General features: G+C 41.1%; 1 protein-coding gene across 7 annotated transcripts in view; it reads right to left on the bottom strand.

The window, feature by feature from the left end:
* The window catches only part of shisa6b (shisa family member 6b), a 106,331-nt gene that overhangs the window by 18,905 nt on the left and 66,211 nt on the right, over positions 1 to 21,215 (bottom strand). For 4 of the 7 annotated variants that reach the window (XM_084740648.1, XM_084740651.1, XM_084740652.1 and 1 more), the window contains exon 5: positions 10,865 to 10,903. The exons of the other annotated variants lie outside the window; for them this stretch is intronic. In XM_084740648.1, coding sequence (XP_084596774.1) covers positions 10,865 to 10,903 — 39 coding nt within the window. The remainder of the gene's footprint in view (positions 1 to 10,864; positions 10,904 to 21,215) is intronic. 7 annotated transcript variants of the gene reach the window in all.

The following is a 21,215-nucleotide window of genomic DNA, read 5'->3' as shown; positions in this document are numbered from 1 at the left end:
AGCCTCTCAGAGCCACGAGGTTGCTTATCGGCTCTGAACACCCCACCGCACCGTCACCCTCCTCGCCTCTTTGAGCTGACATTGCAAAATAACCTCCATACATGAAGCAGCTGCAAAGGACTATTTGTCAATGACTAAGGGAGCTCACAGTGGAAGGTGAGACCCCCCGGATACACTGCTGTCCATTAGTTATTGCCTTCATCTGCTTAAATTGGCATATTAAAATAGATGCACAGCCAGTGCTGCTGTCTAATCATACAGTGAGTTGATTATTTATGATTGACATGCTCTCCAGATTGTTGGGTTAAACAGGGTCCCTATCTAAATTGCTAAATGGATGTTTTTCTGTCAGTATGTTGATGACGCAGCTGTGTGTTTGTCAGATGGTGTCAGTCAGATTTAGTGTCTGAATCAGCCATACATCTCTGATGGGCGGCCTGCAGAGCCTGGTCTTTGACTCTTTTTTCTGGATACAGTCGACCTCACCACCGTGAGAAGATTACTCACGTTAAATTTCCCTTCGCTTATAACCGACGTCTGGAGAATACCTACTTGGCAGAGTTTGCATAATAGCATCCAGATGGCACGCAAGTGACTCAGTAATCTGACATTTGGCGTGGCATTTTGTTTCACATCACACTTCCAAACATCACATCCACATACAGCACACAGGGGAGGCAGGGGGAGGCACGCTGAGCCCACTACAAAACACCTTGAACCCCATGCCAAGGTTAAAAAAGCATTTGCACAATTGATTACCGTCACATGCTAAGCGGTATCTTGGAAACCATCAGAACATTGATTTCTAAGAATTTGCATTCTGTCCAACAGCTGAACAGCCACGTCATGATATCCAGTCAGCTCCCCGTGGAGAGGGTTTTGTGTAAGTGTATTTTTCCACAATCTTTTGAATTTCTATGAAAGGTGAAGTCATTCTGAAAGTAATGATGAAGCAAATGGAACCATGAAGATACTAAACAAATAATTATCAACCAAATGAACCCACAACCAAAACTTCTCCAGTTAAATGACACCTGTATTCAATACTTTTTGTATCCAATTCTAAAAAAAAGTAAAGAAAAAAAAGACTATTTATATTGGTTTGCATGCAGCCAATCACTGCAAGCATTCTTTCATTTAAGGCAATGCCTGGGCTAACAATTCAGCATGCCAAGATGCCATCAAAACAATCCAAGTGTGAAAGTATGAAAAACTTATCAAGTCAACTTATGAAGTGTTCTACTGGTAGCGGCATCACTTTAAGGGCGCTGTTATTGGTTCTGGTTTTTTAATTTCTTACAAAACTTCTCCCAGTCCTACAAATAATGTCATAGTTGTAACTGTATTTGCTTGAACAACTGAGCAGCCTCCAGATGTGAGCTCCCAAATATCAGAACCAAGCAAGACTGAGAATCAGCATGTACAGACAGCTGAAAACTTGATGAAAAGCAATGCAGGAAATAGTATATCCAAGGTGGAAAGTTACACTTGGAGTTCACCATAAGATTCTTTAGTTTAATGCGATGTGTGATTTGTCTTCTGCTACAGCTACAGCTTGCAGCTTCATACAGTCAGTGCTGGTGAAATCAAGCAGTGTATTTGATGCAGTATACAAGCATAAAAAAGTCATCAAATGAAATATTCAGGTGACATCAGTATCACTGTCAGGGTGCTGGTATTGGTACTAGTGTTGTCATTTTTCAACAATACCCATTCCTATAAATAATGTCATTAGAATACAGCTGTATTTGCTTGAACAACTGAGGAGTCTCCAGATCTGAGCTCCCAAACATAAGAACCAAGCAAGACCCAAAAATCAACACAATGGGCTACTAACGACCAGCATGAACACAAAAAATCTTTAGTTTAATGTGAGGTGTAATTTGCCCACTGCTACAGCTACAGCTGGAACTGGAACTGGCAGTTCAGCGTGACAAGATGCCACCAAACTGTTAGACGGTATGGAAGGATAAAAAAGTTATCAAATGAAGTATTCTATTGGTATAAGTATCACTTTAAGGGTGCAGGTATTGGTACTGGTATTGTTATCTTAAGCCTTAGAGGGCAGATCGACCCAGGCAGGAAGTCAAACACAGGAACCGAATGGAGATTCAGGTCAATTTTCAAAATAAAACTCCTGATTTGACAAACTGACAAAAAGAGAAACTGTTTACCCACACAGCCTACTTACCCATGGTAGAAGCACAAAAATAAAGGAAAAATGACCAAATCCACACGTGATTTGCAAGTCAACGAAATCAGGCGGGCAAAATGCTCCACATCCGAAACGCTAATGGTGGGGTTTGAAGCCATGTGATTGACGGACTAAACCGCATCAATCAAGGCATGAGGCACGTTTCTGTTCCTTTTAATTTGTCACCAATGTGTCACTTCTTCTTTATAACAAGACACAATTAACTCCCTCAAGTCTTGGGCATGATGCATAACTTGAGCTTCATACTTTTTATGTATAAGTTTGTAAAGATTTTATAGAATGGAATCGTGCAGCAGCGTATTCTTTATGCAGCAGATGTGATTAACTAGCAAACCCTTTCACTTCTTTGAAAATGCAAACTCTAAGTAGAAATCGCGCCAGACACAGACAAACTTCAAAACACTGACAATACAGACAGACAGCCACAACTTAATGGAAACCCTAAAGGCTTGGTATCTCTCAGCAACACAGAGGAGGAGGGGGTCGTGGGCGAGTAAGTAAAAGGCTGAGGAGACTGAAATACAGTGGACACAAGATAAACTGAGACACAAAGCAGATAAGAAAAGGAAAAGTATGAAAAAGGAGGCTGTGGTGGGGCAGTGGGATGAAGAAAGGAGAGAAATAGCAACATGGGCCAGTGATCACAAGGCAACCCTCCACCCCCTCCGACTCCACACCACCCACCCCAGAATCTATTAGCGAGCCATCCTCAGCTCTCTGCTCCACTCTCCTCATGACATCCCTCTCTAAAACCAACAGCCCTGCCATCCCATTAGCCCTGCCAAGTGGAGCTACTAGAATTATGAAAGGCCCAGAGGAGGTGGAGGTGGTGGTGGCGGTGGGTTGGGGGCTACGGAGTGCATTGTGCATTTGCGAGTGTGTGCGCAAAATGTGTGTGACAGGTATGAATGCGGATGTCTCTGTCCCACTGGCTCTGGTGACAGCCCGGCGCAACCAGCACGTCCCTGCCCTCCTCTCGCAGCAAAGGAAGTGGAGGAAAGGGAAGCCACCGTGGGCTTGACATTTAACAACTGACAAAGGGTGTTCACATTTAATCGCTAAATGTTAACTGCCATAATAGCCCCACTTCACTCGGTTAGTAGGGGACAAAGCTTTAGGCCCCTGGACAGAAGTAGCTCCCACCTCCTCATTGATTTCACTGGCAGAGCAGGAGGCTTAACTCTGACCCAATTGCAGCATTGGTGATAATGCTTATAAGTTATATTTATAGCACTTCCAGCTCTGCTAATTTTAGCTTCCAGTGCTCATTCTTAACTGAATGGCTACTGTGAGTCAGAGTTTGGACTAAAAACATGGATTCACCCTGATAAAAAGCTTACCCAACATATTTAGGTAAAAGTCTCATTTTCATTTAAACATCTGCGTTGTTGCTGTGTTACGAAACACCACTTCCTTACATTGTGAACAACCTGCGTTGGCAATGCTGCATTTAACTACAGTGATGCCAATAAAGCAAAATTAGATTTGAAAAACAGCCCTGGGAACATGGTTTTACAAGCAATATCACAAGTGTGGTACAAAACGACTGTAGCACCGAATTGACTGCTCTGTACTGAAGGTGTCAATAACATAAAATGAAATATTACCCAGAGTTGATACTTCAAATCTAAATTTGAATGTGCTGTGAAAGTAGAAAACAGAGTCAAGAGACTACTCAGATTCATCATCAGACAATGTGTAACTGCAAGACTGAAAGGACCCAAAAGGCTTTTCAAGTCATTTCCACATTCCTGAGCTCATAATAGCGCATTGTCTGGCTCCTCAAAAGCCACCGGGTGCAGAATTTTGATGTGGTTAATAGTATCTTTTTAATTATTCTGATAGCAATGTTTTTGTTTGTAGAAAAAAAATGAGGCAATCCAGATGGAAATTGGTCCAGTCTTTGTCGTTTTCACTCCATTCTTGTCAGGATCCTTGGGTTGGATTTGAAGGAAGGGAGACGGGCGTTTACCTTGTGAAGAGGCTGAATTCCAGAGATCATTCGAGAATCCACCCTGCTAGGCTTCAATTTATCCGTTTGTGTCTATACAAAAAGTGGTACAGCCAATCAGCATCCTGTGAGGGAACTACTGGCAGCTATGGGTGTGGTTTTAGGTGTGATGACAGTGAGAAGAGTCCATGGAAGCAACTCATCTTGAACAAACAATGGCAGTGTACCATTGATACTATGATACTATTACGATTTTCAGTCCTCTACTGACTGATTTCAGCAAGAATTTGATCTGATTGGTTTAACTTAGCCCATGTTAGATGTGATAGACGAATGGTTCAACCAATCACCTGCCAATTGCTTTTTGAAAGTGCCTGCCCTTTTCCAAACAGTTTCTAAGTACAATTAAAGTGGTTCTGTGTAACAAAGCACCTGGTGTGTCAGGTTAGAGTGGAGTAGTGATGTGAAGTTTTATTTCTGTTAGGCACAGTGTCAAAAATGCCAAAAATGTCCAGAATGCAGTTGCTTTATTTTGACTCTGGTCGCTTGTTTCACAACAGTGTGATCTGGCATTATGTGCTTGCAGAAGAAACATCATTGATTTACTGTATGTGCAAAGCCAACAGTAATAAGACTGAAAATAATGAGCTGCATGGGTTCAGCTACTGATATCAAGAACCTCATCACAGTTTAACAACCACTAAATCCAGTAGCTCTGATTCCATTTTAACTGGAAAAGCAGAATTTGCAAGTTTCTGGTCGGAAATTTGGACTGGAAAGCCCCCTGACTCAGAAAGTTGGAAAAATCTTCCCATCCATCCGACCTCATACTCAGATATGACTGTTCCATGCATCAACAGTGGTGTAAACTGTAGTAAAATACTGTTCATTAGCACTTTTGACTTTTCTGTCTCATTGTATCAGGCGTACACACAGCACTATCCAGCTTGTATTTGTGGGCGTGTTGCTATGTGCAAAATATTGTGTAAAAGCAAAAGTGCAAGAGCTTCAGTGACACAAGGCTTTTAAAGTCATGGTAACCCCAAACATGGTCTTATCCGTAGTATTTTTGTGCCTCAGTCTAACCGCACTGTAACCATGTCAAAGTGTAAATCATGTGGTGAAAATGGCTTTCTGACCATCAGGTGGAGACAAGTGGAACACAGCACGAGGCAAGAAAATCATGTTTCTCAAAGCTCCTAAAACACAAGTGAGGGGGAAACTCTGCTCATAATGACTAATTTAAACCTGCATTGCTCTTGTTTGTTTCGGGCAAAATTAGCAGAAGAAAAAGCATGTCAGTGTGTGTTTCTGTCCACAGCTGGTATACCAATACTCAGATACACTGAGATGTACAGCTGGTGGCATTAATTCTACAGTTGGCTGCAAGTGTCAAGCTTTGGTTTGTGAACAACTGTCTTGAAGCCTTTAAGTTTGGCATTATGGCTGGGGAAGATATGCATTGCTACACTGACTGGATATAACTGAGAACCTGGGGACACAATGTGGTAGCGGCTTGTCAATAACAAGGTCACACTGCGCTAAAACACACTCTGTTTTATAATCTAATTTACTCAAAAGGGGACCTTAATTTACTAAATGATCATCATGCTGTCTTGAAGAAGACTTGAAACAAGGGACTAAGACTATAAACTCATTAAGGAAACTGTTTACTGAGGTCATAAATCAAAAAGTAGATTCATTGTCTCTCATAAGTTTATATACAATCAGATTTCTTCTTGCAACTAGTGGTGTCGTCCCCTGCTGGTCATTATAAAGAATGCAGGGTAATAACACCTGTGTATTGGCTTCACTTTTTAGACCCAGAAACTCTGTACACTATTATTATTTATGCACTCCATGATCAGATGCTGTTAATCCACTGCAATGAAATGACAATTAAAATAGTGCTGGACAAATCTAATTATTTGTCTCCAATTGAAACTTCAGTGGCTGTTTAAGTCACAAGCTTCATGCAAGTCATGATTTATTTGCTAAGTCTGTTTCCATTGCCTTTATCGATACACCAACTTTTCCATCTCAGCCAGATCTAAAATGTTTTTGTGATAATTAGACATTTTAACAATTCTGGCATTTCTCGGTTTCTCATGGTCAGATTGAAAATGTGCATATGCACTTACAGAGTCATGTTTCTGGTGGATTTAATAATGAAAAACAAAAAGAACATTTAAAAAATGCTCTCTGTTATTAGTTACTTGTTTCCTGTTTGGTAGGTAGTGTGTGTAGAGCTAGTCACACCTTACATCCCCAAAAGTAAAACCAAAACCAAACCAAAACTGATCACCCCCTTGTGGCTGGCTGCAGTACGGGTCATAAGCCCCACCCCCTCCATGTTTGAGGATGGGACATCAAAGTCAAATACATTTATATCAAATGGTTTCAGCTAATGTTCAAGTGGTATTTTCTTGGCTCTGTAAAATTTAGCAAACTTCCTAAAGTAACAAATAGCCTAAAAGTGAAATCTGAAATTGATTGTACCTATTGTATGTCTATGTCAGGAAGGTAAGAGGTGATGCATAACATTCAGAAGGAGTGCAGGAAAAATAAAAGCAGTATGCAGTGGGAAACACTAACAACAAGTACTCAAATGTAAATTAATAATATGTGGAACCAGTTTACAGTCATAAAACTAGAGCCTGTATTCAAGCATAGCATTTTAGATGTACAGTATAATTCCAGTTCTGGTTATGAGGTTTGGCATTGCTGTGATAACCATTTGTGTACCTAAACTCTTCAAATACAGCATGTTCCTAATTGGCTGTGCTTGTCAGTTCATCTACATCTCATGTCTGCTAATGACTGAAAACCAATTAACACACATTTTGAATTGGCTGAAATTAATAGCTACACTGAACTACTCAGATATCATTATGCATTCATAGATAACTCCATTAATGAGAGCCACCAGAGCTGCAGATTGCAAAGTTCTTGTTCTTCCAAGTGCAATAAAATCCCAGTCCAGACTCTTTCTATCCATATTGCCAGTAAGTATCACTCTTTATCTCATAACTCACAATCACCCCCAAGACACCAAAGGCCAAGTGGTTACTTGACATGTCAGTGCCTCTGCAGCTTGACAAATGTGCCGTGATAGTCTCAGCAGGGATGGGGAAGGGCAGGAGGTTGAGATGGACTTCATATCCAGTTCATTTTGAAATGTGATAGACAGTGAACCCACCGTGGACTATTGTGACCCTGTGCGTTAAAAGGCAATAAGAGATCCATTTTATTGAAGTAGTGCTTCATGATGTTCCTACAGAGCTCGTCTGGTTTCACTCCTTCCTCTCACTACAAAGCGGAGGTGATTCACTGGGTTTAAAGACAATAATCTTTCCTGCAAATCAAACAGTGTAACAGTATGGCATTTTCATCGGATGTCACATTGTAGGAATAATACTCTAATAAAAAAGCCATTTCTCTCTCAACAGTTGATTGACATACCAACCGACTCCATTTGTGGGCTGTTGAAAAGCAGACTTCCTTTGAGAGGAGGCGGAGGGCGAGGAAGAGGTAGAGGAGGAAGAGGAGGGTCCGTATATCTTAAGCAAGGATAAGCACAGATTTATCTGATGTCTTCTTAAAATAAAAGAAGTAACATCATCAAAACTGCCTTTATCCATGCCTTTATAGACCAGCCCTCCTCTCCACTGAGACGGACAGAGTCGAAGACCACGCACACCATAGAGGTTAGGACATTCAGTTCAGTAAAGTGGACGACACATAGAAAAAAGCTTCAGTGAAAACAGTTCAAAACATACATTTCAAAGGGCAGGAATTAGAACAGAGTGAAATGGGACCAGTTGGGTTTTAAGGCACAACACAATGAAAAAAAAATCAAATGTGGGCCAGCTGCAACAAACATCAAGAGGTACAGAAGATTCTTATTTACATACAGTATGTCCTAGTTTGGTTAGTTTTTTTTTTTTTTCATTAATTAGGCCCAAACCCTACTCACAGAATGGATTTTTTTCAGTTGAAAACAAGAACTGTATTGCAAAATAAAATCTCCTCTTTACAATGTTTCCTTGTAAGCGAGCCCACATCACCACACCATTGATTGAACAGAACCAGATAGGGGTGTAACGGTACGTGTATTCACTCAGAATTCAGTTTACTGTTGTTTAATATTGTCTAATTCAGTCAGCTTTTATTATGTGGGGAGGAAGTTACATGTCCAGTGGGAGAGGTTCGGCAGGTTGTTGCAGGATGTTAGCTACACCACACTAGTTGGATCAGCCCATGGATGTATAGATCATAATGCAAATGAGAAACAAAAGCTGATGGTTTCTTGATAAACTACAGCAACCCTGGACAAAAAAAGGAGTTGAACTAAAGTTGAGTGATATTATATCTTAATTAAACATGCTAATTTTGCAACAGAAAAACTTGTTGGATGATGTTATGTCTCTGGAAACAGAAACAAGCAAGCATGCTACCTTAAAGGGGCTATATGTATTTCTTTTGTTTGTTTGTTTGTTTGTTTAAAACATTCAAAAAATATCAGTATAATTTGAAGAAATACCTATTTTATTATATTAGTTATGTCAATGACATCTATGTATTGTGTTCCAGAGATATCTACTGAAGGTAGCATGCTAACCAGCTAGCCCCGGCTTGTCTTGTCTCAAGAGCTAATAGTAAATGATTGTAACGTCCAGTCTGCCTTCATTTTAATGAGAGGATGAACAAGTAACACTGCATTAAGGGCAAGAAACCAGGTTCAGCAGCAATGAAAGAGACAATAGAAGCAAAACCAAGAGTCAACATTGTTTCCACTGCTGGAGACAGATCTGGAGACAGATTTTGGTGAATAAAGGGAGTTTGAGTTTGATGCTGAACTTTAATAATCTCTTCTAGACATGTAAGTAAAGCTTAATGCAAACACTGGCAATTTAGTAATAGCTTATAAAGACAGGTATTTGTATAACATTACTGACAGTGTTAATATGTTTGCTAAGTTAACAGAAGGAAACAAGATTATGCATAACAAGTGCACTAGTGGTATAAAATGTTATGATCTAAATGGTGAACTAAATTAATTTTCTCCTGATGTGTCCGTCTTAAAAATGTCATTTTAGCATCAGAATGTTCAGAGGATTTGTGGTTTCTAAAAAAAAATAGTCCAATATACATTTCAGTGATTAGGGGAAAAAATGGTAATAAGCTGCACTTGTGTTCACTTCTCCCATTGGCTTGAATAAACTCAAGACCTGTCGCTAGTCTTCTAAAAGGACTCTAAAGGGCATCTCCTTTCTAAACCGTCTCTGGAAAGACCTATCGAAGGGACTGTGCATTATGGTTAATTCGACAGGTGGTCAATATATAGTATAAAGCTTCTTCAAATTGTTTCCAAGACATTTCCTTATTACAGAGATAGAGGCTTGGTAAAATATTCCTGAACATGTGCATTTTAGTCAGTCCTGCCCTGTAAACAAGCACAGGGTGAACTTTCAATAGATAGACCACAGAGAGGTACCAAACTGTAAAAGTTAGAGGGAGTCACATACTGTGACTATTTCTTGACAAACAACAGTTTATTGATCCACTGAGCACTTGCCTGGCAACATCATTGTGACAAGCCTCCACAAAGTCACTGCTTTTTGCTGTTGTTCTGCAAGCAATTGTACCTCCCTGTAGAGTTATTGGTGGGCATATTTTTTAAATTTGGACAGACCTGAGCTGAGCTAATTGCCTCCTGATTCCAGCTCTATACTTAAAGGGACTGTAAAGCAAAAATAAATGCCTGCTTTGGGTGTGAGTTTGTCACACCACAGAAATGTGTTATTAACCACCCAGCCAAATTTGAATGATAAAAAAATCTCTAAGTATTTAAAGTTAGGTCTCAAAATCATTAAAAAAAAAAGAGCATTTTTCTCTGCTCTGAAATGCTGAGAGCCTCTCCGCTCACTGTCAAACACCACTATGACCTAAAAACAACCTGCTGTCTAGCACCTTTATTGGACAAGTCCAGACATATTTGAGGCACCAGAGCCAGAGAACCTTTTTTTCTTCTATGTTGGGTTTTTGGAACTGAAATGAGTTGAAGTGAATGAACTACTGGGCTGATTTGGACTGAGAGGGTCGCTGAAGGTACGTTTGTAACTGACTGTTCGGGAGGGGGAGGCGGTGCCGGTTCGTGGGGGTTATATACTGTTGGGGAACCATGGCTCTGGCCATGTTTCAGGTCCACCCAAAAATTCTGAATAGAGAAAGCGCGAACAACAGTTTACTGGTCTAACTCCACGATTAAGCACTACATAGTTCTCAGTCTTTTCACGTTTTCAGACAAGTGTGATGTCAGCCTTCTCTATGTCTTTGCGAATCAGTGCATCATAAACCTGCTGCACTTGTTTTAATGGACTTTTTGTGTACCGTTCCACCCCTAGAACCAGCGCACACAGACCAGACTGCACACATACTCATCACACAGACAGGAGAGCTAAATGTCAAGGGGAAAATACACAGGTTAGGCATATAGATAGATAGAGGTCAACGGGAAGGCACTGCACTACAATGAACACTCCAGGTATAAGCTGCCTCCAAACACTAATCAGGAGCAGATGTTACTTCTGATTACAGCTATTAATCATTAACAGGTTCATAAGAGAAAATACAGAAATCATAAAGAAGTGGTTAGAGGCAACTTTGACCCTTTAAGAAAGAACAGCCATCCCTACCATGGTGACTCTGGGAGCGGACCGGCCAATGTTTTTCTCCTAGAAAACAGAACCAAGTGGTTATTTATTAGATTGTGCTACTTATATGGTAATAAATCAGAAATATACATTCACAATATTTGGACTGAAAAGCAGGGAGAGGGTTAAATTCACAAAACCAGCACTCACACATTACACAATAAAGCAGTACAATAGTTTCATTTTATGAATAACGTCTTTTTTATGAGTGGAATGTTGCCCACATGTTACAGCAGCAGATATGTGGACACAGTGGTGCAGAAGGCTGCTGGAAATGAGAACAATTTTAGTGCTCGGATATCGATTGTGTTAGATTTTATCTTCCCATCAACCACCGGCTGATGCCACCTGACACCATGACAGAAAGCATCAAGTCACCTCGCTCTCCATCTCTGTCACAGCTCACATACTTTCAGACACACATGGAAGGTGCCACCAAGCGAGGAGGAAGACATAGGATTTGGAATTTCAAGATGAAAAGGGAGAATAGTGGCAGGAGGAGAGGGGAAGAGGATAATGAGAAGAAAGGAGGGAGGTGTAAAAAGTCACCGTCGTTCCCCACACCCTGACACCGCGGGGCTCCAGCCATGCGGCACTTTGATCCATCACTATCGATTTACCATCGGCTCCTCATCGCTGCCGCCTCCCACACAGCGACGCACAGCAACAGGGATGCGTTTCCCTGCCTCTGAATGATATGCACACCAGTTTTGACCTTAAACCCAATGACCAAATGAACCTTTATGGTTCAGAGTACACTCATGATAAGAGGTGGGAGTGCTGCTGTGCTGCAGCTACGCTGATGAGCACGATTTGCAAATTTTTTCCACATCACTGTACTGATAACAGCGGGAGGTTTACATGAAATCCCCTGTGAGAGAAATATGCAAACAGTACATCTCTATACTAAAATGCTAAAGTACACATAACATTAGAACCAGCAGAGAGTAGATTAACATTGCACTGATGTATTCAATCCACTGCAGTGCACACTGTTCCCTTTTCAGAAAATCCCTTCTCATCAAAACAAGAATACTTTAAGAACCTGAACACGAGGTCTTGAATATTTATTGTACATTAAAGTGAGACTGTTTGACTTTTGAAAGAAGAAATGGCACACTCACTCTCTTTGTTTTATAATTAAAGCTTAATTTATAAGAAATAAAACACAGCCTTGCTTGATCCAGTACACTCAGTAGTTTTGCTGCTACAGTCGTACTTGGTCTGGTATGGCTGGTAGCCATTAGTGGCTAAAGACCCTCACACGTGATCGGGGGTAAAACTGCTCTGTGCTGGCCGTCCCATTGTTCCTATGCAGAGAGTGGTGGCGTCCGACCCAGCAGCACCACATGGATTAGCCCCAAAGCGCCGCACTCAAAGTTCAAATTATTTGTGAGCTTGTTTGTCGCTGACCTCTCAAAGTGCAACCAATGAGATAAATGGACTGCATTTATGTTGAGCTTTTCAAGTCCTATGACCGCTCAAAGCGCTTTACAACATATGTCACATTCACCCATTCACACACTAATGGCAGAGGCTGCCATGTAATGTGGAATCTAACCATTCACTACAACACCGAGAGCTATGCCTTCAGGGGCAATTTGGTGGTTAGCATCTTGCCCAAGGATACTTCAACAAGCAGACAAGGGAGCAGGGATCAAACCAGTGACCTTCCGATTTTATTGAAATCAGTATGTTATGTAACTTACAGAGGATAGGCAAGTTAAAAAGGAGTCAGTGTTGACTAATGGTTTCACACGGGGTGTGCATCCCAATCTCCTGGGTGATGATTTTGTTTGTTTGACCCATCCATCCACCCCCATCCTCTACCATACAAAGATTTTCTCACTTTCTTCAAAAAAAGCAAAAGTTAAAGTTTATTATGTTGCTTTTAAATGTAATCCTTGACATTTACTGAAATCAGTGAGCAATCAAAAGTTTTGTCAAAAAATAGCAGTGGTTGAGTCATTTAAATTCTTAAATTTTAATTATTTTTTATACACTTTGAAAACTGAAATTCCAGATTGACGAAATTATTTGAACATTAGCAGCCCTGAGCTGCCATGCAGTATTGATCAGCAGCTGTGGATAACCCTCTTTAGATTTATTATGGTTGTTTTGACCTCATGAGGCAGTGAAATCTGTACTCATCATACCTTAGAGGACCAGAAAAGACCACTGACATTAACCTCTTACTGTACTATGTTAAGCCTGGCTACGAAAGATTCCTCCGAGATGACCTTGAGCGTTATTCCAGTCAATAGCCTATCGATGGCTTGATAAATCCATCAGACATGTAATGCAAGGCTGACATATCGATGGTCATGAGTGTTTCTCCCAGAGGACACACTCTGTCATCTCCTGCATCCTTTGTTTGGTCCGTATCTGATGCCTTATGTCTGGTGAGGGGGGATAATGAGGACGATGCAGATGCATCCCTGTAGGGTGGGACATGGTGGACCCAGTGAACTCTACCATTAGGGTTTTTCCAATACCTATACCAGATATCGGAAATGACTCCAGTATAGCCCAAAATGCTGGATTGGGTATCAGCAAATGCACAGGTCTACATACCAAACCAATATCATGTCATTTTAAGCTCCAAAATGGGACCCTGGTACTTCCCAGCTGTGTCCAATATGGCGTTTTTTTTTTTTTTTAACCTGAGCCAGCCCATTCAACGATAGCAATCATATCACATTCATACAAGGTTACTCACATACAGCTGTTTAAAAACCATCTTTCTTGAGAGTTAGGACAAGTTATGTTCTACCAAAAAAGGAAACCTTTAAAAAAGTATTAATACCAACATTCAAATTCCAATTGTTGTTGAAAATGTATTCTATAAGGCTTTATATATGAAATATATGTAATTTATGAAATGTTTTGGTTTGCTTTATTTTTTTAATTCTTAAACTTGCTCTATGCCAGATAACACCTTTATCCCAGACAATAATTCAAAACGTCAAACAATTTAAAAATGTGTTTAAAATCTAAAACTAGCAATAGATACTAAAATGTGCTATTATAATCATGTTTGTTATATGTGTATGTGTGTGTATTTTGATTAACATTAAGAGAACTCTGACACTTGGCTACTCACTAAAACTATGCTGCGAAACTGAAAAACTTTAACATTTGGTCAACTCTGTAAGACGTCAACATTGACGTTGACATCTACATTTAGCAAAAACTGTAATCACTAGAAGGTTGGCCCGTTATAAAGTTTAATAGCAAATAGTCTGAAAATACAATTTTATCCCAGTTAGGGTATGACAATCATACAGATTCAAGGCTTGGAAAACTCTGTAGCTGCTGTGCACCTTTATCTTTAGTAGGTGCAGATGTGTTTCCTTTGCTTTGATTGAGGTCCTGCAGGTAAACCTGCTATGTGAGCTCCAAAACACCAAACAGGTCCATTCGTATTCTTTCACACATCCGTTTACCGGCCTGAGTGCTTCTGCACGGTTATTTAGAACCAAAATGTGACAAGAAACCTTGATGCGCGAGCATTAGTTACAGTTCTCCTGACTCGACATTATGCAGTATATTTATGATGTGTGTGGTGTTTTAGTCAACAGAAACTTGTAAGGTTGAAGAGTGCTAGAGGAAGATTCAGCATTTCCCTTCGGCGCTGCACGAGCAAACAATCGTCTCGTTCCACGGCATCGCCATGTAAAGCAGCTGGTTGTTTTGACGCGTAATTTTCCTGCGATGCAGGGAGAGGAGATAAATCAAAAAACATTTAAAACTGGCTGTCAATGGACAGAGGAAATATATATATATATATATAAAGACTTTTAAAGCAAGGTTACAAATGACATAAGTATGGTTGGCAGCTCAACAGCAAACAGCACTGGTTTTGCTCCTTAATTGGAATAGGACTATGTTTTTACAGGCAACTGCTACACCTACATACAGTGAGCAAGAGTAATATTGGCTCTAAGAGGCAGAAATACCTGACTTTCTGGTGCAGCACCACAGAGAGGTAACACAACTGTGAGTGAAAAGCTGCAGAGGAGTCAGCGCACTGAGGAGACCTCCCTCCCAGGGCAAATCTTCTTGCCAGCATGCCCACCATCAGCACTTAACAATGTTTGCTCAGATTCTCAGCCCAAGGTAACTCGTTCTACAAGGGCTCCGCTGCATTTCCAGCCACACTCACCCCGTCTGGCCTTGACATATCAGCATGGCCATCTCCTGAAATCAATGATATGGACTAAGCCCGCCAAAATGTCAGCCGCAAACGTGTCAGGCGTTCACAATATACACAGAGCACAGGTAAGAGGAATTTTTTATGAGGCTTCCAAGAGGCAGATTCAGCAGTGTCCTTCCTATATTCCAAGGATCCTCTGTTGCTAGGGTCCTATGTTCCCTATGTTTCCCCACAGCGTCCCCTAGGGGCGTTTCCAGATCTGTTTGACTGGGGTGGCCCAAGTGGTGCACTGACTGATGTGCGGATGTGCACATGCATGTGTATTAATTATTGCACCATTTCTCATTTCTACTTTAATTACTAACACTACAGTTTCTTACTTTCCTGTGTTTAAAACCTTAAATAACCTTGTGAAAAATTAAAAGTAATCTACATACAAAAAAAACCCAGAGTAACCCAAGTTACACAAATAGTTGGTTCAAACTGGGGTCTTGCCTCTGACTGGAGAGCGAACCAATCATACTTGAGGATACTGGGGCAGCACTTGGGGTGGCCAATCAGATTTCAGGGGTGGCCAGAGCCCCCCACCCCCACCCCTCTAGAAACGCCCCTGTTATAGTACATAACAGGTTAGAGGTTAGCATAGTCAAGTCAGCTCTGTTTATGTAGCACATTTCATATGACAGATGTAGAGACAATGTGCTTCAAAAGCAAACAAAAAGAAAAATACAAAGACCCTGGGAATGTGAGACCATGAGAACTCTAGGAACATAGAACACATAAACCTGGCAATATGGCTCTGTGGGATAGTGCATAGAACACAGGAAGCGGGCCTGTGGGAACATAGGAACCTAGGAGCTCAGGATACTGAGAGCATATGACCCTGGGAACTTCTAAGCTTCCAATTCAGCTACAAGAACTGAGGGCCAAACTTTACTCTTTTGTCATACAGTAGGATAGTACAGTTGTAAGCCATTTTGTTCCACTCTGATCTTTATTGTGCAGTGCATAATTTAAGAAAAATACAAGGAAGTGAAGCTATTTTTGCTCAAACTTCATCTCACTATCACAGCTGTGGGTTTCATTGATAGAAATGGGCATATCTGTAACATTAAGACTACATGATGGGAATAGTGACTCCAGGGGCTGCTGCCACACTGTGATGTATGCCGCAATAAAGCTAAATGGTTTTTTATGACTGTAAGACTTCACATACTCTTGCATTTCATATTAACACACAATGTCGCGTATGCAAGATCTCATAAACTATGTTTGCTAATGGTGCCGATGCATCCAGCTTGTGAACCTGGGAGCTGAAACTGCATTCACACAAACTGATCATTAATTCATGGCCACAAATGTATCATTGTAATGTGCTAACTCTGAGCTCTTAGTGTAGCATGCAAGGCTGCTGTTAGCATACTCGTTGTTTTGCTGGCTTACTGCCACACAATCTGAGAGGGAGGAAACATGCACTGTTAATGACTGATAGAAATTATCGTTAAAACTACAAAATAACCCCCAGCCAAAGCTAATATTAGCTTCAGGAGTCTTAGTTAGCCAAATCGATGCCTGTTAGCAGGATTCGACACTAACCACAGCCAATAACTATGGTAATATTCCATGTAATGAACCCCCTGTGGCCAACAAGTTTTATTCACATACTGCAAACTTTCACCAACACATTACAGTTCCACAAACATCCTCATTCTTTTGCACCTTTGGGTTCAACATTCTATGAACTGAGGAGCAGTATTTGTCGCCAGCAAGTTACTGATATGAGGGACAATAAAGTATGGTTTTGCCCAGCTTACTGCAAAGATGATATTTACAGAAGAACCAGAACAGAAAAGGCAGACTGTGAAAAAAAACAGGAATTGGCAATGAAAAAGAGAATGGAAGCAGGAGTTGAAGTGGATAGAATATAACATATTGAAAGATGTAATGTACTGAAGTGTGTGCCGCCAGTTTCCTCAACTGGCTGACAAGTCTAGTTCATTTTTTATCAGAAACAATGCCTCCAGGAAACACCACATCACAATTCACGAGTAAAGTGGACAGCACAAGTGTCACTTAAGGAAAGCTGTGTTGTAAGTTTTCATTTGGGCTGTCAAAAATGCACTTCGGCCCATTGGGCTAGTGCTTAAAAATATTAGCGTCTATTCCTGCCTGCTAGTCACATTAAGTTTATTGCTTGTTTTTTGTCATGTGGCTTGACATGAAAATATTGTCCAAGGTAACACAAAAATGGTACTTTGTACTGAAAAAAGTAATACTGGAAAATATTCACACAATTTGGTTAGTCTGACTCACCAGAAGAAGACTGTGGGTATAAGCCTGTCATTTGCTGAGGAGGCCTCAAAGTCCCCTGTTGCTACAGGAAATTAGCACCTGGGGCGCTAACAGTATGGACACCAACAAGCTAGCAGCTGTTACCTTTTCTTTTGGGGGGGTTGGCTATTTAAATAGCCAGGGCTTGCGTTCTGAAGCACAAATACTCAACCAAAGCAAGTTACCCGACGCTACTTTGCAGGGGCAAAGCTGTTGCATTCTGGCCTTAGCGTTGCCCAAGATTATTGTGATCGGTTTAAAGGAATACAAACCAGCCAGAGCTTTGTCTTCCCCTATAGCAGAATGATAATGTGAGAAGTCAGACCTAGATATGTCTGACAGATAGATACAAGAGGTAGGTCTGGGTATGTGAGACTACAATTTGGCTAACTCAGGCTGCTGAGGCTACATATTAACTTCTGCTACACTTCAGCAAAAAGAATGAATTTTTTTCTCTCCTTTTTACAGCGTAGTCACTATATAAATATCACTTCATGGCCATTATGTAGAGAACTCTTTCAAAGTAGGTATGACATGTGAATATTGTATTAAAGGATCAGTGTGTAGGAACTTGTGGCATCTAGCAGATTTCAACAAACTTGCCTGCCAAGTTTGCAGGAGACCCTAAAACTCATGCAGAGCCTGAAACATTTAGGTCCTCCTTACACACTTAATCTTTAAGATATAGACTGGAAAAATTAATCATCTTTAATCTTTAGTTTTGATTTCCAAAATGTGTATTTCTTTCTCATCTGCCACCAAAGTTGTTGATATCTTTTGATCAAAAACTCACTGAGCTGTTTCAATGTCAAACACCACTACAACCTGAAAATGACCTGAAACATGGACGCTCCATCTAGCAGCTTTAATGGACATGTCCAGACATGTTTGAACCACTAGAGACTGAGGATGGTGACGGGATGATATTTTTTCCGTCTGTATTGGGTTGTCGGAACTGAAGTGAGCTGAAGTGAATTGCTGGGCTGAAAGTCGCTGAAGGCACGTTCATAACTGACCATTAGGGCAGGTGTGGCGGTGTCGTTCGTGTGTCGATTCATGGGGATTATGTAGTGTTGGGCGACCATGGCTCCAGCATGTCACCGAGTCTGCCAAAAAAATCCTGAACACAGAAATCATGAACAACAGTCTCACTCCAGAATTCACAACTGCATAGTCGTCATATGGGAGAACCTATGGTGGCCCTAAAGCTTGCGCAAAATGCTATAGGCTCTATCTAGAGCCCATATTTGGTTTGTCTGTTCTGGGCTACTGTGAAATGGCAGGGCAACATGGAAGACTCCATGACAGGACCTGCGGTCTTTGTAAATAAAAGCAGCTAATTCTAAAGTAACGAAAACATAACAATTCTTAAGTTATTATCTCACGATTAAACACTAATGAAAACATCTAGATCCTCCTAAATGTTACGCACTTAACCTTTAAGATATAGACTGGAAAAAATAATCTACTTTGGCCTTTAATTACGATAAAGAGTTCAAAGTTTTGATTTCCAAAATGTGCAGTTCTTTCTCATCTGCCACCCCAGTTGTTGATTTCTTTCAATCAACACCTCACTGAGCAAAGACTCGCTCGGTTTCTTGCTTCGCTAATCATGGCTACATTAGCATATTAACAAATCAATTGGCACGAAGGAGTGCCTCTCTCTGTACCTGTGGCAAAACACTGTGTGCAATATTATGGAGCGTACTGAATGTGTGATTTGTTTCACACCCCCCACCCGTCACCCGACACACACAAACACACACCACCGCTCCCCTGCTGGGTGTGTTGGATTGCTATCAGTCCCTGAGAAAGCTGCTTACATAACCACGCTGCCAGCACCAGCCCACGTCAGCCTCCATATTAGATGATAGCATCTTAAATGGCTTTTTGACAATGTTGCATCTCACTTGCAGTTTACGGAGACAAGCCCACTTATGATGAGTGTGAGCATGTGCATGAGAGCAGGGGGCCACGTGACTGATGTTTTGCCCGTAAGTGATGTAAAAGAAGATGGCGTGTAATGAAAAGGAATAAAGGCGGGTGATGATGTCGGAGAAAGACTGAAGCTGTCGGCCAAGTTTAGGAGCAAAGAATACTTCTGATTCATTTGTGTAGCAGCTTATGCGATTGTTTAAGACATATTCTCAGGGGCCGCAAAATAACGATGTTAAATATTTATGCTTAACTGGTTCAGGGGTTGGGATTGTAAAGCATGAAAGCCGATCGTGACGCGATTAACAAAAGCAGGGTACAAAGTTGCCGGAGTTTACCGGTCTTCTTGCAGGGGAGGAAAAAAAACCCTTCTTCATTAACTCTCCATCTCATACAGCAATCCCCCAAGCTCAGATAGAGCAGGGCGAGCGAGCAAGGGAAAGATTAAGAGAGGGAGAGTGAGAGCAAAGATTCGATAAAGAAGGGGAGAGTCTTATTTCAGTGCTTCACACACTGCTGGATGATCAAAGTAGAAAATGCTGTTTTAATTCCAAGAATCATATCTCATCTCCTGTCCACAAGCTCATTATAGAGAATTATGCTGCAGGACAGAGGGGGAGAGAAGAAGAGGAGAAGGAGAGACAGAAGAGGCACACAGAAAGAGCCCCCAAAATCCAGCTAGTCTACTACAGTGTGCTTAATGCTCATTATTTTCTAAACAGCGATGTACAGCTAACCTTTCCTGACCCATTAGAGATGGTGTAAACGAGCTGTCGCGACCTTTGCTTCAAGCCTGAGGCATTTCCCAATTCCCAGTGGTGCAAACCCCAGCAGTGGGCTAACCTTGAATACAACTTCCTCTGACATGGACATGTAAGTGAGTTGTAGTAATAAGTTGAGCAATGAACAGCAATGAAATGACAAATGCAGCTTAAGTCCGTCAAAGTTGACTTCCAAGAATAAGCCACCACACCCACTCTATTTAATACATGTAAGAATGGAACATGACATTGTGGTTTAAAGATGCTGTAAAGCAACAATAAATGTGTGTCGCAAAATCATGAAAAAATGAGCAGCTTTATCTGCTCTGAAATGTTGGGGGTGTGTCTGCTCCACTGTCTCAGTGTCAAACACCACTACAACCTGAAACTGGATGCTCCATCTAGCAGCTTTACTGGACATTTCCAGACATATTTGGGCCCCCAGACCCAGAGGACGGTGACAGGATGGTCTGGTTAAGTTATTGGAAATGAAGTGAGCTGAAGTGAACTGCTGGGCTGATTTTGACTCAGAGAGGTACTGCAGATACGTTTGTGTCTGACTGCTGGGGCAGGTGAGAGGAGGCAGTGTCATTTGTGTGTCGGCAGGGTTGCCAGATCTGCATTTTTGCTGCAGAATTGGGCTACTTTTTAAGTACATCCACGTCCACATCAATTTTGTGTCAGCTAGTTAGGTGAACCTATTTTGTATGCAAGTTAGTCATTTGAAATTAAATAATGTAGTTATACCTAAATCCTACCAAACTGACTTCAGATCAGCATGTACACACTCAGGCCTTTCACAGATGCCCACATAAATACACACAAATACAATGTACCTATGCTCTCCACCTGCTGGTGCCAGTTTTACATAATGTAACTCACACAATGCAAATGTTTCTTTGCCCCATCCTCCATATGCAGACATTCTGCCCTTATTCAGTGTCACCTGAATTAGACAGAACATCAAAAAATACTGCAACAGAGTTGCCTCCAGAGATGATGCTTATGGAGAACCTACAGCATAGGATGTCGGGAGCAGGCATGTCATGTCAGAAGGATTAAAATAGAATAATTTAGAATATCTTTTCTTATTAATACTCTGAAGATCAGTTATGGATCTTGAGGATGATATGAAGCACAGTGCTCTGGC

Source organism: Lutjanus erythropterus, chromosome 17 (assembly GCF_056507025.1).
Source record: "Lutjanus erythropterus isolate fLutEry1 chromosome 17, fLutEry1.hap2, whole genome shotgun sequence".
In the NCBI taxonomy this organism is placed as follows: Eukaryota; Metazoa; Chordata; class Actinopteri; order Lutjaniformes; family Lutjanidae; genus Lutjanus; species Lutjanus erythropterus.
The sequence above is the reverse complement of the archived record's forward strand: the minus strand, read 5'-3'. Positions and strand labels throughout refer to the sequence as shown.